Genomic DNA, 16,657 nt, shown 5'->3' on the forward strand with positions numbered 1-16,657 from the left:
TTCTAAATTTTGGAATTGTAGTAGCGACATGGAATATATGGCGATGTATGCTTCCAGGAAATAAATTGCTTCTTGCTTTGTTCATCTCTGTTAAATAATAATGTACTAAAATGTTTCATTAATTAAATATGCTCATTTAAAATTATGAAATCTTTAAAAAAATTATAAAAAATGAATTTTAAACTTTTCTCTTCCTTTCTTTTTTCTTCTTTCTTATTTATTTATTTTGACATCAGCAATTACTGCCAAAAATAAGAGTTTCTAAAACTCCCTGCTTTAGTGTTATCAGCATTGAACTAATTTAATTTTTTAATTCTAAAATTATTTTCTCAAATTGTGTGCTGCAAAATGTGAGAAACTTTCTTGCTTGTGTACATGTCTAGTACCCTATAGTTTGTCTAAAGTAAGAACTCTCCTAGCCAAACAAATAGGTTCTTCAGAACTAATGTAATTTGTAACTAATGTAATTGTACCTGGTATATCTAAGATTTACCAGTTCTTGGTCCAATCTTCGATTCATGGAATTTTTGTAACTAACTTTACTATGCTTCGTCTCTGATAATTCTGAATATTATTTTTTTCTTTTGCATTTTATAGTGTGATGATGTTAATTTATAATATTTTTTATTTAAATTCACAGAAAAATGTCTATGTAGAAACTATGGTTTAAAATAAGGATTAGCAAAACTCATGATTTCATGGTTCAAAAAAGAAGAAATATACTTATTTATTTGATTTAAATCAAATTTTTGTTTTTTTTAAATCAGATTTTTTGAAATATTTGTTAGCTGAGTCATCTAATAAAATGTATTAACGGTATTATTTAAAAATTGTTCAAGCTAAACATCCTTAAAATTTAGAGTGATTAGGTAATTAATCAGTTCGATATTAATAGTTTAGATACTTTAAATAAAAAAAGTATGTATTAGTTTCTCTGGGCAGAACAAGTCTTTCACCAATATTGCAAAACACGTAACTATATATTTAATATTTTAAAGTACTTAAAGTATTCAAATAAACATAAAACTAAGTGGGTGTAATTGAAATATGTAAATTCTCAGAAAATTGTTTAACATAGAGCTAAAGAAAATTATAATTTAACAGTTTAATGTTACTCTTATCTACTTTTAGTCTCTAATTTTATTTATCTATTAATCTGTTTTGAAATATAATAATTTACCTTTTAATTATTTTTTTGGATAAAATCTTGATTATGAATGAAATTATGTAAATATTTTAAATTTAAATGATTTATGAAAGAAAATCAGTTATTTGAAGTCAACTGTGATTTTCTTTTAAAAAAAATCACAGTTGATTTAAATCAATGATTTTTTTTATAAAGAAGATCAATTGATTTAAATGGCGATTTTAATCAAGATTTAAATCGAGATGTAAATCATGCTAACCCTGTTTAAAATATGTAATAAAACGGAAAATTGGGTGTGTTTTTGTAAAAAAGTTTTTGTATAATAATAACTCAGTCAAGAGTGTTAAAGCCAGCATCGCTGAATAGATTCCATGATGTTACATTATTTTCATTTAGAATTTTATTCCTTATTTTATGTTACTCAGATTTTAAAAAAAAAATCAGTTTTTAATTGTTTCAATTCATTTTAAAGTAGTAGTACAATTATATGCTTTTCTTTTTAGGCATATTGTAGAAACTGAAGGAGCTAAAGCTTTATTCAAAGGTCTTGGTCCGAATCTAGTGGGAGTTGCTCCATCCAGGTATACCTCATTTTAAGAAAATGCTGAGTTAAATATTCAAAGTTTTGCTAACTTTAAAATTATTATTTATTTCATATTTATGTTTTTTACAGTTTTTGTTTTCATAAAAGAATGTCAGAAATTCTATGTTTATTAGAATCATTTTAGTAAACAATTTCAAAAATTTTCAGGGCTATTTATTTCTGTACATATTCCCATGTCAAAAACTTCTGTAATGAGCACATTACTCCTGACACCCCTCTTGTGCACATCTGTTCTGCTGCAGCAGCTGGTAAGATTTTTTTTTATTTTTTTTTAATCTGAAAACTAAAAAATTCTGTTATCACAAATTTTTCTAAAAATCCTATTATTTTCAATGTTTAGAAAATGTTTTTTATTTGTCAATTTAAATTTATTTTCAATATTTTCAAAGCAATAATAATCAATTGTAATAATTTTAAATCAGTAATAATCTAGTCTGTAAAATCATCAAAATACAGAACTCTAATTTCCAGTTGTTCAGATTAGTTTAAGGAAAGAAAAAAAAATTAAATTTTGACATTCACTTGTTTTAAGTTCCAATAAATTAGTAAAAAGTAAAAAGAAAAAGTAAAATTAGTAGCAAAGTAAAAATAAAGTGAAGCTATCTTGTAATAAGTTTCTTTTGTGATATTATTTCTGATAAACTAAGTACTTTTATTTAGATTGGTTCTCGTCTCAATCTAGCCTCCCTCTCAATCTTTTTCTTTTCTTTTGTGTATAAGATGCTAAAATTTTCTTCTTAGCAGGAATTATTTTAAGAAAACTCTGGACTTTGCAGTGTAATTAGTTTTATACATCACTTATTTTGTAGTGTAGGCACACTTCCTTTTATAGGTGTTTGTGAACCAAAAATACCCTTATAACAGCCTAATTTCTATTTCAAAGTCTAGAGTTTTTACAAAGACAAGTTGATTTTAATTGGAGATATTACTTCAAGGACTTTTGATAAGACTGATATGTTCAAGTAGCTGACATTGAATATGTTCATTTTTGTATTGCAGCATTTCTTATCTTTATTTTTTTTCTTCTTATCTTCATTTTTTTTGCTTTTCATCAGGATTGGCTGAATATAGGTTGCTAATATTTATCTAGTGTAATGTCTACTCATAGCAAAAGAAGAGTATTCATCAAAAATATCTGTGTGCTGCGATAAAAAAGCATCATTTCGATTAAATTGTTTTACATATTTGCTTGAGGCATCGTTGAAATTGGGGAAGACTTAAAATTAGGTTACTCTATTGTTTGTGTACAAAAATAACATAATATCAGAACAGAATTGGAAATATCTGATAATAAAAATATTATGAAATGAATTTTGAAAATGCTAAAATTGGCAAATTAATAAAAGAGCAATTTTATTTGCTTAATTTCATTTATGTCAGGGCTGATAGCCTATCTATACCAAGACAGAAAATAGCAAAAACTGGTACAAAAGGTGTTTCCTTCTACCATTTTTCTCAAGAAGCATTAAATTTCTGTAACTACCGAGATTTTTTTTTTACAATTATAGCATACATATCAAACTGCTTCTTTGCTGAGAAAAAGTAGATATTGCTGAATAGTTTGAAGAAGAGAATAAGATTTACTCCCCCCGAAAGCAAGTTAAAACTGAAATGGTTTTACTACCTGTTTATATTTTAAAAAGTAAAAATATTACATACGATTGCTAATTCTTTCACCAATAACTAAATCAGAAAAGTCAAACTGTCAAATAGTTGATTTGTAAAACAAACATTTACATTGAGACTTAACATTTCTTCTTAGAACCTTGTCCAAATTGCTTTTTGCCCTTTTTGTTTTCAAAGCAGAAAAGAATTGAAAGCTAATTTTTGAAGTGATTTTTCTTAGCAGTAAAAATTCTATCTTTTGTATTTTTAAAATAATTTTTCTTTGATTTTCTTTGTAATCTAAAAATCTTAAGTAAATATTATGTAAAGTGAAAGCGCCAAAAATATTTCATTGTAGAAAAAGTTGATAAAAAAATATTATCATCATTACCATTTCGCATTTTAAAAAATAAAGTCAATTTTAAAAAGAAAAAAAATTTGTTTGAATAAAAATCAAACTATCAATCTTTTTTATATTTGCAAACTTGAATTTCTTGAACAATTATTTGAAAAGAATGAGCAATCATTTCAATTTTAAAAAAAATTTGCATTATAAATTTTTAAAGACATTAAACTATATCATATTTTAGAAAGTTTAAATAATATTTTTAACTTTCTAAAATATGATATTCTTAATTTGTAGCAATGGGAGTATTTTATTTATTTTATAATAAAATTTTTTTGCATCTCTTAAAAAATATGTCATTAAAAATTATTTTTCTTATTGTTTCTCACATGCTCAATCATTAAAACTGGTTGTTAAGGAAAATTTTCTATTAAATTATAAAAAGAAGAAACAGATGATAGAATGAACATCTGAATCTTCTATTAAAGTTGTTCTATTATTCATCTTACAAGGTTATAAGGGTAAAGGGATATTAAGAGCAATATATTGTTCTGTTTTGAAAGTTGAAACAATGAGAGCAATCAATTTATTTGATATGTGATTTGACAATTGCAATAAATTATAAGAGATCTTTTAAAAATCACCCAATATACTTTGCTGTTGACGACAATTTTAAAACTATTTATTGAGTTAATTTGATTTATATAATAATTGTTTCCAGTTTATTGTTTATGACAATACATTAAAAAATGACATTTGCTGATAATGACTTTTCGATTCTCTTTTATCCTTTTAAATGTTATAATACTAACTTGGTTCAAAATTCAACCTGTTTTCATGTACAGAAAACTAGATCCCCCCCCCCATTCACATAAAAGCAATTCCATCATTTATGAATGTCAAATTTGCAGACTCAAAAAGCATTTAACTACGTTTGAAAAATTTTTTAGTATTTCTAATAATTTTTTAAACAACTCTTGGTGTCATTTACACTTACTCCGATTTTTAGTTAACTATCATTAATTTAAAAGAAGTTTTAAACCTTTTTGATGATGTTTTTAATTTTAAAAAAATAATTTCTAAAAGTTAATAAAAATTAGACTAAATGTCTGTAAATGATACCAAACAAATTATTGTAACTACCCTATCAGCAAAATAACTCGGGACCATCATTGGACCATTATTCAATAATCTTGAGTCAATAAAAGTAAAAAAAGACCACTATTGACCCTATATAGAATTGTTAGACTAACTTAATATTTTATAACTTAATATTATTTTTTACTAACTTAATACTAATATTTAATACTAATACTTAATTTAATATTTAATACTAACTTAATATTATTTTTTAATAATTCTGAACCCCCCGAGATGCATAAAATTGGTCAGAGCCTGAGATGTACATTTACACTTAGCATTTGATGTCTAAATGAATAAATTAATCATTAAAGCCTTTTTATTATCAATAACTAGTAAAAAAAAAAAAAAAAAAAAAAAACTAAGAGAAAATCTATAACTGCATGTGAAAGAGAAATTTTCTACAAGAGCAAACATTCAAGTTTTTTTATATTGTTAATCGCATAAAGCAAAAGCACCAAGCTGAAGTAACAGAACGCTGTAATTTTTTGCCTTGTAAATTTTGCATTTTTTATGCTTAATAATTGAATAAAATATTTGCTTGTTCGAAAATAGTTAAATCACAAGTCCGAGCCTGCACAAAATATTTTTTCAGCAAATGTGTCTGCTTTAGGCTAGGTCTTAGGCTGAACAACCCATCCTATCTCTATTAAGATCATGCAATAATGTGGAGGTGCTTGTACATTTAGTTTTTATGTCAATTTTTAATTACTTGTTTGTTTCTCAGTATAATAAGGACAATACTGATTTATTACTTTTACATAAGTACAGCAAATTAAACATTTACCACAAATATGTATAATATTTTTCAATGAAAAGAATTTAACATTTCTCACTCTTTCTTCTTCTATAGTGAAATAAAAAAACTGCTGGCTTTCAATTTTCTTTGTAGAGAAATTAATTTTCTTTCACCATGAACTTTAATCCTTAATGTTTAAATAAATCTTGAACTATATTTATTTTGGACATGTTTTGGTTAAAAAAAAAAAAATGGAAGGTTAAAGGAATAAAATCTTTTGACAACTAGAATCATTACCTCCATATTTTGATGTTATAATTTTGATGTTTTTTTCTAAATTCTTTCAAATAAATTAAAAAATAGTTCAGTTTTTCGAATCATATTTTAGCTGGAAAGTAAGAGCAGAATAATATTGACTATTCAAGAGTCATAACTAGTTGTGAACCCATACAATATTTGTATATATGCATATTAAGTTATGAAGTTGCTGTTATTAAAATAGGAAGCGAATATTTCAGTTTACTCCTCTTATTTTACTTGACATAATTTCTGGAAGCTTTGATCTTGATCTTTCAAAATGTGCTTTGTGAAACTACTGTTTTCATAGAGTTAATACAACAGAATTGTAACATTGACCAACCCTGTGAATATGTTTTAATATATCTATTATAAAGAGTAATTTTTATCTTTGTATAATTATTTCTTATTTTGACATGTCTTTTGTGAAGGAATCCTTAATGTTTAAATAAATCTTGAACTGTTTTTGTTTTGAACGTGTTTTGGTTAAAAAATAAAAGGTTAAAGGAATACAATCTTTTAATACCTGGAATCATTACCTTCACATTTTGAAATTTCGATGTATTTTCTAAATTATTTTAAATAAATTAAAGAACAGTTATAAAATGTAACATTAATGTTTCTTCTTGTTTTCAATTTGTTATTGATTTTAATTATATATGTCTATATTAAAGACAATAACAAATTGAAAACAAGAAGAAACCATGAATGGAAAAAAATTTAGAAAGAAAAAATTATGAGATTAAAACAATTAGTAAAATAATTAGTAATTTAATTAAAAGCTAATTAACCAAAATGAGATATAACCTCTTTCTCAACTCACATGGTTATGCTTGCAAAAGATGCTTCACTTTAAATTTTTCAATTTTATTTATCTATTATTTATCATTAACTTTTAGTTTGGAGTTATATAAATTGCAAGAAGAGCATTTAATTTTTTGAACAGTATATAAAATCTAAGAAATTGAAGTAAAACAAGTTCGATGTAATCAGTTAAATAATTCTAAGCATTTTGTTCTCTTAAAAAAAATTGTTCTTTTCAACACTGAAATTGTCAAAAGTTTAGAACAATAATGGATAAGGTGTAAAAAGTAATACTTGTTATTTGAGGTTTAATGTTCTCTTTCACATTGTCATAATTTTTTTTTTGACTTTCGTCTGATTTACTTTACTCAAATCATTATTGAATCAGTGTGATTTTAAATATAGGGGTCAGACTGATGCACATGACTTTTTTTTTTAAATAATAACTTGTTATATATTTTTAATATTATGAATATGTAATTTTGAATTAAAAAATTGTAAGGTTTCTATGTATTAATACTCAAGCTTCTATAATTTTGATTTTAAACCTATGTGTTTATTTCTTTTTAGGTTTCACATCCTGTTCCCTTACTAATCCCATATGGTTTGTTAAAACAAGATTGCAATTAGATCAACGGTAAATATTGAGTGTTATTACTATCTATTTAGTTGTTATTTTTATGTAGGGTGTTCCAAAATTAACACTGGAAGTATTTTTGATTGATAACATTGGCATGTAATTATAAATTGTGATTTTCTATTCATCCATATTTAAAGTGTACAGCATTTGGTTATGTATGGAACATCCTTCAGTGTTACAAACTCCCAAAAAAGTTCTACTACCTTAAATTGTATAATCTGGGTAGTTAATTTTAATCACTATAACAAAAAAGAATGCCTCAAATCCAAAATATTGCTTAACTATGAAAATATGTTCTTTGATGCAGTGCTTCATTTTTAATAATCAGCCACTACAGTTTTCTTTCTTACTTACTTTTTCTATCTTCTTTTCTTTTAAATTATTTTTGGCAATGTTTTAATGCTCAAGTAGTATATAATTCAAATCTTGTATGAACTTTGGGTGACCCTATGCTTACAATATAAACATGCCTACCTTTTTTTATATTAACTGTTATATTACTTGAAAATGCATTCAAAGAGGCTCTAATAAGAGTCAGTTTAAGTTCCTGCTTAAAATTTTATTTTCCAATTACTTCTGATAAATTGTATTACAAATTTGTAGTGTGTAACATTGTAATAAATATATTAGCCTGATAGATAACAGATAGGATGTTGCATTGATAGAGACTATTGTTTTTAGAATGTAGTGGAGGCCACAATGTAAAATGAAATAAATACAATAGTAAATAATTATAGAATAAATAGTGCTAAAAATATATTAACTTCTTATGTATTAAAGTATAGAGTAAAAAATAATAATAATTTTTTTTTTTTTTGTAGAATTCAAATCAGTAACAGCTTACTAATTTAATATTCAAATTTTAGAATATTATATATTAATATCTACTTGTATTTTTGTAAATACTTGGAGTTATTTGTGTTATGTATAAATGTTTTGTAAATTTTTACAAAACATATATAAGTTGAATTCCTTAAAAATGATGGTAAAAAATCAATTCAGTAATTATATGAAATCACCTAAAAAAAAAACCTTTAAAAATGAACTACACTTAATCATATTCATAATTTTTCTACAACTATTTATTTTTTAAATACATTTTTTTAGTTTGTTTTTGTTTTTTAAATAGACTACAAATTGTTGTGCTGTACTTAGTTACAATGAACTTCAATTTTTGAATGCATGCCATTAGCAATCAAAAGTTTGTAAACCATCAATTATAAAATTGTAAGAGAACAAGTATTAAAAACATACTTTCTACTTTTTTTTTCAAACATTACCTTCGAGTTTTCTCTCACAGCTAAGTTCACCGTTATAGCCCTGTATTTTATATTTCAATATTTTACTAATTGATGAAAAAAAAATTTAATAAGAATTTTCAGTTAATTAGCTTAGATCTGGTTTTCAAATGTCAAGAAAATTATCCTATTTTGGACCTCATCATGGAATAAAAATGGACTGTCTACCACAACACTGATTCGGTCACTACAAAAAATTTTCGGCAGCAAAACCCTTACTTCAAATAGGGAGGTCAAAAGTCACCTAACTCAGTTTTTTGCCAGCAAAGAACGAAAATTTTATGTGTCTGGAATCATTTTACTGCAATAGCAAAAGTTATTGGCCCAGAAAAAACTATTGGATTCAATGAAATATTTATTCACTATTAAAAAATCACCTTTCATTTTCATAACAGAATCTAAATTACTTTTGAATGACCTAATTATTCTTAATCACAAATATATCATCATTATATGACTGATCTGATTCTATTGCTGTGAGATATTAAATTTTTCTGCTTTTTATACAAAATATTGCATCTATCTATAATTTATATACTTAATCGTGTAATTTATATACTTTATTATGTAACTTTCAGGGACTAAAATAAATTGAGGTGTAAAGGAAAAAATATTAATAAAAATTAAACAAATTAATATAAATTCAACATTACAATAAGTTTGATAACATAATATCATTGTTAGTTTGGCATTTAATATTATTGATATTGAAAATAATAGAGGTGCTAGAAATTAAAATATTAAAAAGAAATCATCTGTCACAAAAGTGAAAAAGAAAATTTTATCTTTAATGCACATCTTAAATATACTATTCTTTTCATATTTGTCGATATTTAAGTAAAGAAATTCTTAGAGGAGAAAAATTCTTTTTTTCCTCTAAGAATTATTACAGAGCCTCATTTAGAGTTTTTCAGTCCCAATATTTATGTCCTTAAAAATCTTGGAGGGACGTAATTGCTTTTTAGAACCTTAGCAAAGTTTTGTTTCTTAGAACACCTAATTTTATATATTTTCAATCAAAAAGTTTCATTGCTTATCCAATAAAAAATAGTATATTTCTGATTTAAATAAATTTTGTGTGTGGCATCAATGTAATCTTGAACTTGTTGTCATTTTTAAAAACCTGAAAAAGTCTGTGAATTTTATGTCTTTTCTTTATTTGAGTGGGTATCCTGTTAACTGTATTAGCATATTTGTTTCATATTTAATACATAATAATTTTAATGAATGCTTATATTTAGTAGTGAAGTGTGATATTTAATGAATAAATTCTTTTTTTTTTTTCAGAACATATGGTAGTGTTACTACAATCCAGTGCATTAAAGATATCTATAATTCTAAAGGAATAGTTGGTTTCTACAAGGGTATCACTGCTTCCTATTTCGGTATCTCCGAGACCATTGTTCACTTTGTAATTTATGAATTCATTAAGGCAAAACTGAAAGAAGGAAGACAGAATGGTTGCTACCCCACTGATCGAAAATCTACAAGAGACTTTGTAGAGTTCATGTGTGCTGGTGCTGTGTCTAAAACCTGTGCTTCCTGCATTGCCTATCCTCATGGTAACCACAACACTTTACTCCTTTAATACTTTTAATGAGATTGTATTTTGAAAGATACAATTGCAGCTTATCTATACAATTTATTAACTAGAGAGTTTTACTTCTAGCTCGTTACCTTTACCGTTTCCAATAATTCCTGTGCAATCATTTTTGTTTTAAACCCTATACTGATTCCACATTTTTGAAAAATAAATAGCTAAATAAAATCTTACATCACTATTTTTAATAAAACATTGATGCATTTTGTGGATAAACTTTTCCTACATACACTTTTCTTTTGCTCAAATTTCAGATATTTTTTAAAATTATTTCGAAAATGTTTTTGCAAATAGCATTTTTGTATTTCTATTTTTAGCTTTTTGATTTTTACCAAACTCATCAATATAGATTTTTAAAAAATCAAAACAATTTTTAAAAAATCTATGATTTTCAAACAAATTTCACTGAAATGATGTGGCGACAAAAGGGTTGAAACCAGTTACAAGAGTTAATCGCTTGTGGAAGGGTTTTTTAGTTGAGAATTTTTGTTTACAGGAAGTTTTTCATTTTATCTAAGTCTACTCGTGCTATTTATCTAAATTTGCCAGTTGGTGTGATGGTATGGGATGCATCTTATGAGACACACGTCCCTCTTAATATTGATCTAAAGAGCCGTGAGAGGCGAGCGTCACGTTTGCTACAACTTTCAGACATTTGTGTTGTCACCCATAGCAGGGCACACAGGAGTTATTTCTTAACAGCATCCAAGTTTAGTCGATTTAGCTGTGTTTTTATAGCAACCATTAAATAGGATGCCGTAGGGCAGGGGTGGCGAACCTTAACCCTTTCGAGCCGACTGTCACATATACGTGACAGCAAGAAACGCGCTCACTTCCCGGCCGACACACCCGCGTGTCAGAGAGTTTTCTCGTTCACCCCCGACCGTCACATATTTGTGCCAGCGTTTCGGAACGTTATTAAAAATGAAATTTCTTCCAAAAGATGGCATTGTATGTCCATATGGTTTCAGATACATGTAGATTTGACCTTCTACTCAAGATTAAAGTACATTCACGTGGTTTTTAGGGGAAGGAGAGGAGGGGGGGGGGAATGTTTTATGAGGGCTCTTTAAATTAGCACGTGATATTTATTTACAGTAAGTAAGGGAGTTTTTTTTATCTCTCGCTACTTTCGATTTTCGGATTAGTTTTTAGTGGATAATTAGATCTTGTAGGCTTGATTTTTTTTTCTTTTTACCGTTAGAATGTCGAAGCGTCGAAAATTTTTAACTGAGCTGGAAATAGAGGAAATTATGCGAAATATTTAAACTTATTAATATTTATATTACATTTAAACAAGAAATAACTTAAGTAAATAAAGTATCCATAGAAATATATATAAAGCATATGTCACTTAAATACTCTACAGAACAATATTAAACAACGCGCTGATATTTCGGTAATTTCATGGAATTAGGCTTAACATCGAAAAACCCTCCGGCCCTGGGGAGACACACGTTAGAGAGACTGCCGGCCTCAGCGGTAAGCGCGCTTTCGCGCTTTGCGTCGCGAAAGGGTTAATACACCAACGTCCCATTTTTTCTAAAAAATTGTTTAATGAAGTCATAGACGTGCCGTCAAACAATTTTGACTTCGTGATTATTGGGAAAATAATAACACAAAATAGTGTCAACTCAAAACTCTTTATTCAGTATGGAAAAAAAATGCATTTTGCAATGTCTCAGTTATGCACGTAATTCAACTTAAAGTAACATCAGTGTGACTTCTGTTATTGCAGATTAGATGACAAATAACTTAGATTAGGTTGTGAGATGTTAGCTTAAGCAAGACTTTAATTTTTTTTTTTTTGCTAGTCATTTATTGTTAGATTGTTTTTTATGGTTATTAATTGGGGTTTTTTTGGCATTAATTGTTAATTCTTTTGTTAATAATTGTTTTTTTTCTGTTTGTTTTTTGTGAATTTTAATTTAATTTTTAATATGCTTTATAGTGAACTTTGTGATCGGTGGTGTGCCCAAAATATTGTTTCGGGTGCCATAAATGACACGTGTGCCATTGGTTTGCCCTCCCCACCATAGGCACTTGTCAGGGATGCCAACTGCCGTTTTCTGCTAAAGTTTTAATAAATTGGTAGCGAATGAAATAGTAAAACATGTAGAATTAACATAATTAATTCTTTAAAATAGTCACTTCAAGATAACTGCAATAAAGTTGCATTTATATGTTACTTTGAAATTTTGATATGTAGATATAGAAAAATTATTTAAAATGAAAAATACTAAACTAAAAATAGCTTAAATTACATTAATACTAGAAAATAATAGTTTAAAAAGCTGAGCATGTTGGCATCTCTGACTTGTATGCATTCCCAAGAGGGTACTAGAATCTCCATTCATTTTTATCTTTTCTTGCAATAAATGATAATTTTGTTTTGATTTTTTAATGAATTACTTATATCAACGTTGTATGAAATAAAAAGTTGTATATATATAAAATTTTGCTTTATTCTGACAACTTTTTCTAGATGCACTAATTTTTATGGCATTGACTGTATTATACCATATTTATACTTTATGGTAATATGTTTTAACTAAATATATTAACTCATATTTTAATTTTTATTCAATAAAGATTTTATGGTTAAAGAATTCAGTTTTAAAAAATTATTTTGAATTTTAAAACATCTATTTCTTGATACAAAACTTAATATTTTTGAAAAGATTTTAATGCTTTTTTAAGCTTTACAATCGTATCATTGTTTTATTCAGTGTTAAACAATATTTGTTCTATCATATGTAATATTTTTTTAAATATTTCATTCCACTAGCAAATTTTCATGAAAGTGTAAAAATTTAGATTTTAAATTATTAAAACCTTTTTTTTTTTTTTTTAACAGAGGTCGTGCGGACAAGACTGCGTCAAGTTGGCGACAAATACAATTCCTTCTTTCAAACCTTATTGCTAGTTTACAAAGAAGAGGGTCATCATGGATTATATCGAGGATTAGCTACACAGTTGGTGAGACAGATTCCAAACACTGCCATTATGATGGCAACCTATGAAGCAGTTGTCTACCTTTTAACGAACTATTCCTGTTCAGTTCCCTCCATTCAAATGTGTGATGATGAGGAGTCATTCTAAACATAATTTTTGTACAAAAACTCAAGAAACTTTTTCAATTTTTCATGGCATTTTTTCCATAAGTTGTTTTTCATCTCATTAATTTCGGTAAAGTTATATCCTGGTGATTTAGTCTTAAGTTTACAACTCATCATTTCTTAATTTAATTGGTTTTGATGCATTATTTTATCATTTTATGAAAATTCAAAGGAATTTTTTATAATTAATTTTTTTGACATCTTTCAAATTGTATTGAGATTTCTTTTACTATATTATGGTTGAAATTACAAATTTAGTTTTCCAGTGGTTAATGGATTTTTTACTAATAAATTTCCTTTTTTGATATTTACTAAATACTTTATCCATTATTTAATAGGGATAGCTTTTTATTGTCAAATTAAATTTAAATTTCTGTCTAAATTTGTAAATTATTTTAAAAATAGTGAAATTTAAGTTTTAATTATCAAATTTATGTTATAATTATCAATCTTGAATAACCAATTTTTTTTTCAATAATATTGTAAAAAGTATGAATTCTGTTCCTAAAATTCTACTTGTGTCATTAATTCCTTAAACACCTATCATATGCTTCAGTGATAATTTTGTACAGTGCTAGTTATTTTTACATCTGGGAATTTTCTGTATATTATTATTAAACTGTTGGACAACTAGAACAGACATTGTAAAATATTTAGTTTATTTTCAAAAGATTTGACTCTTTATTTTCTTAAGAATGTTATATTAACTGTGTAATTCAAGTTGTTGCAATTATGAAAAACACTGGCTGTGTATATTTGTTTTAAATTTTGAAGTGATGTTAATCACTTAAAGTTTGCTTAACTTATACAAGACTAAAGAATGATTTTATCTTTTTTCTTGCTGATAAACAGAATTTGATAATATGCCTTTAAAAAGTACGATTTAGCTGTTTAATTAAATTGAAATTTTCCAAATTATCGTATTGAAATTTAAAAATTTACCATCAAAATTTTCCAAATTATTGTATTGAAATTTAAAAATTAATCATCAAGAATTTTTCCAATTTTTTTTTTTGGTTGTATTTAGTTAATTTTATTTAACATTTATAAATTAATTTGTTTTGGTGTTTTATTTTTATAGAAATCAAGATTGCTGTTAAATGTTTATATGAAAGTTTTGTGAGGTTTAGCCATTTGTGGACATTTATAAATATTGTGAACACATATTGGGGAGAGTATATAAGCAATATTTAAACGTTAAATTCCAAAATAAAAATAGGGGTCTAAAATCCTTAAAAAATATGCTTACATAATAGAACGGCCCCTTATTTTTCTTGATATTGAAGTACTTATTGATTTCTTAAAGCATAGAGCTTAAAATATATTTTTTAAAAAATAATGCTGTATATATGTGTAAATTTATTTAATAATGAGTAAAAGATATCGATCAAGCTTTTAAGAAATTTTCTTCTGAGAGTTAAAAGTAATATAGTAATTATTCTTTTAGTACATTATTTTTGGTAGAAATATAAAAAGGTCCCATTGTGATATTGTAAGGCAGGTTAGGTGCTTTATCATTGTTTGTAAATATGTTCATTGTTTGTAAAGTTTACTTTTCTAGTCTCATTATCATGTATATAAAGTATTGTATTAGTAATTGTTGGCATGTTGCATTTTTCTTCACAAATAAGCTTAATGCCATTAAATGCAACTTTAATGTAAATATTGTTGTATAGATTGTAAATAAAAGATAAATCTCCAATTTGTTTTAAATTTTATGACAAAGGTATGTTTTTTGTTTTAACAACTTTTGCCTATGGCAATTTCTTTATTATATCCATTTCTGACTTATGCACCTTTCGTTAAAAATTATAGTTGACTAACAATGTAAATTTAACCAACTTATAAGTTAATGCCTTCTCATTTAAATTAACCTATGCCACTCTGTGAATAGACCTAATTCGAACAGAGAGTTCTCTAAAATGTTAAGTTTCTTCATGGGGTACACTTTTTGGTTAATTTTCTAAAATAGGGTGCAGCGCTGAATCGGTTGAATGCTGAAAAATATTTATTCAAAATTATCAAAAAAGGTTGAGAAATTTAATTTTATTAATTTTTTATTTGCAACTATGGCCATATATTAACATTTTGAAAGATAAATATTTAAAATATGATCGAAAATCTAGTCTTCCTTTTTAACATGTTGACTGCCAAATCACCCATGTTCAGGTGACAGCAAAGTTTCTGGTTGGACCGCGTCTCACCTATATTAGGGTGAAGCGTTTTTGACTACTTGCAAAGGATATTCGTACTTATTTGAAAAGATATTTCACAGGAAGTAACAAAGCTATTGAATTATTATAAAAGTAATGCTAAAATGATTTATTAAGAAAATTATTGAGCTTGGTAAAAGCTTTCTTGTTCACTGCAATTTGACTCACTAAGAAATAAGCTTTCAATTATTCTTTTAGAAATTTTAACGAATTAGGGCAGAGATTTCAAGTTATACTACTTTTTACTCGGCAAAGATTCAAACTTATCGAGGCAACGGACACAAATAAACAGACATAAGATACCATGGAAAGAAATGGGGCGAGATATTATTCTTGCGACCACCGGAGTCTCATTATTAAAATATTGGTGAGAGTACTTAGCAGAATACGCTTCGTTCAGCGGTACTCGTGGCCTAAAGGGGATTTCGCTAGAAACGCGTGGAGCAGTCAACGTGTTAAAGATAAATTAACGTTAAAAAAAAATATGGCTTTAATGTGAGCTTTTAGCAATTTTACAATTTCTGGATCGTGTTCCACTACTGGCCCATGTTGAACAGAAGGTGCTATGAAAAGTTATAATCGCCGTTGATAAGAAACTGAATATAGTGAAAGGGAGTTGCGTCATCTGCTGTAATATCGGCCAACACGACACAAAGTAAAGAGAGGGCTACATAAGTTTTCCTGTTATAAATTTGAAAACAGTCATTCTAATCTAGGACACCCTGCAGTTTTAATAAGTTATGGTTTTAGGCGGACAATTTTGTGAGTTTTATTGCCACCATAACTTAATTGCATGATTAACTTAATTGCATTATTTTTTTTGAAGTTCTTAAATATTTCTGCGGCTTAAACTAGTGATGCATTTTATACCAACAGCATGGATCAACAAGACGGGAGAAGTAGTTGCAAAATTTACCCTTTTAATTTATTTCTAGCAAAAATAAGTCATTTTTATCACTAGGGAATTAAATGTTATTTTTAAGACTTAAGTCAAAAGCTTCTAATGGTTGAAATATTTTACTGACGGCCACTGTTATATTTTTAAACCTGGTGTCAGCAAGCATTAAATTCTAACATTTCATGAATTTGTAAAAGTGTCAATAAA

General features: G+C 26.5%; 1 protein-coding gene across 1 annotated transcript in view; it reads left to right on the plus strand.

Annotated features, from left to right (window-relative positions):
* The window catches only part of Rim2 (replication in mitochondria 2), a 28,088-nt gene extending 13,047 nt beyond the window's left edge, over window positions 1-15,041 (plus strand). Inside the window, exons 3-7 of the mRNA XM_043045760.3 lie at window positions 1,651-1,728; window positions 1,899-1,999; window positions 7,253-7,319; window positions 9,908-10,182; window positions 13,078-15,041. Coding sequence (XP_042901694.1) covers window positions 1,651-1,728; window positions 1,899-1,999; window positions 7,253-7,319; window positions 9,908-10,182; window positions 13,078-13,322 — 766 coding nt within the window. The 3' untranslated portion in view covers window positions 13,323-15,041. The remainder of the gene's footprint in view (window positions 1-1,650; window positions 1,729-1,898; window positions 2,000-7,252; window positions 7,320-9,907; window positions 10,183-13,077) is intronic.
* The last annotated feature ends 1,616 nt before the right edge of the window (window positions 15,042-16,657 follow it).

The sequence above is a fragment of the Parasteatoda tepidariorum genome, chromosome 5, assembly GCF_982258835.1.
Source record: "Parasteatoda tepidariorum strain Cologne lab strain chromosome 5, Ptep-v5.0, whole genome shotgun sequence".
NCBI classification, from domain to species: Eukaryota; Metazoa; Arthropoda; class Arachnida; order Araneae; family Theridiidae; genus Parasteatoda; species Parasteatoda tepidariorum.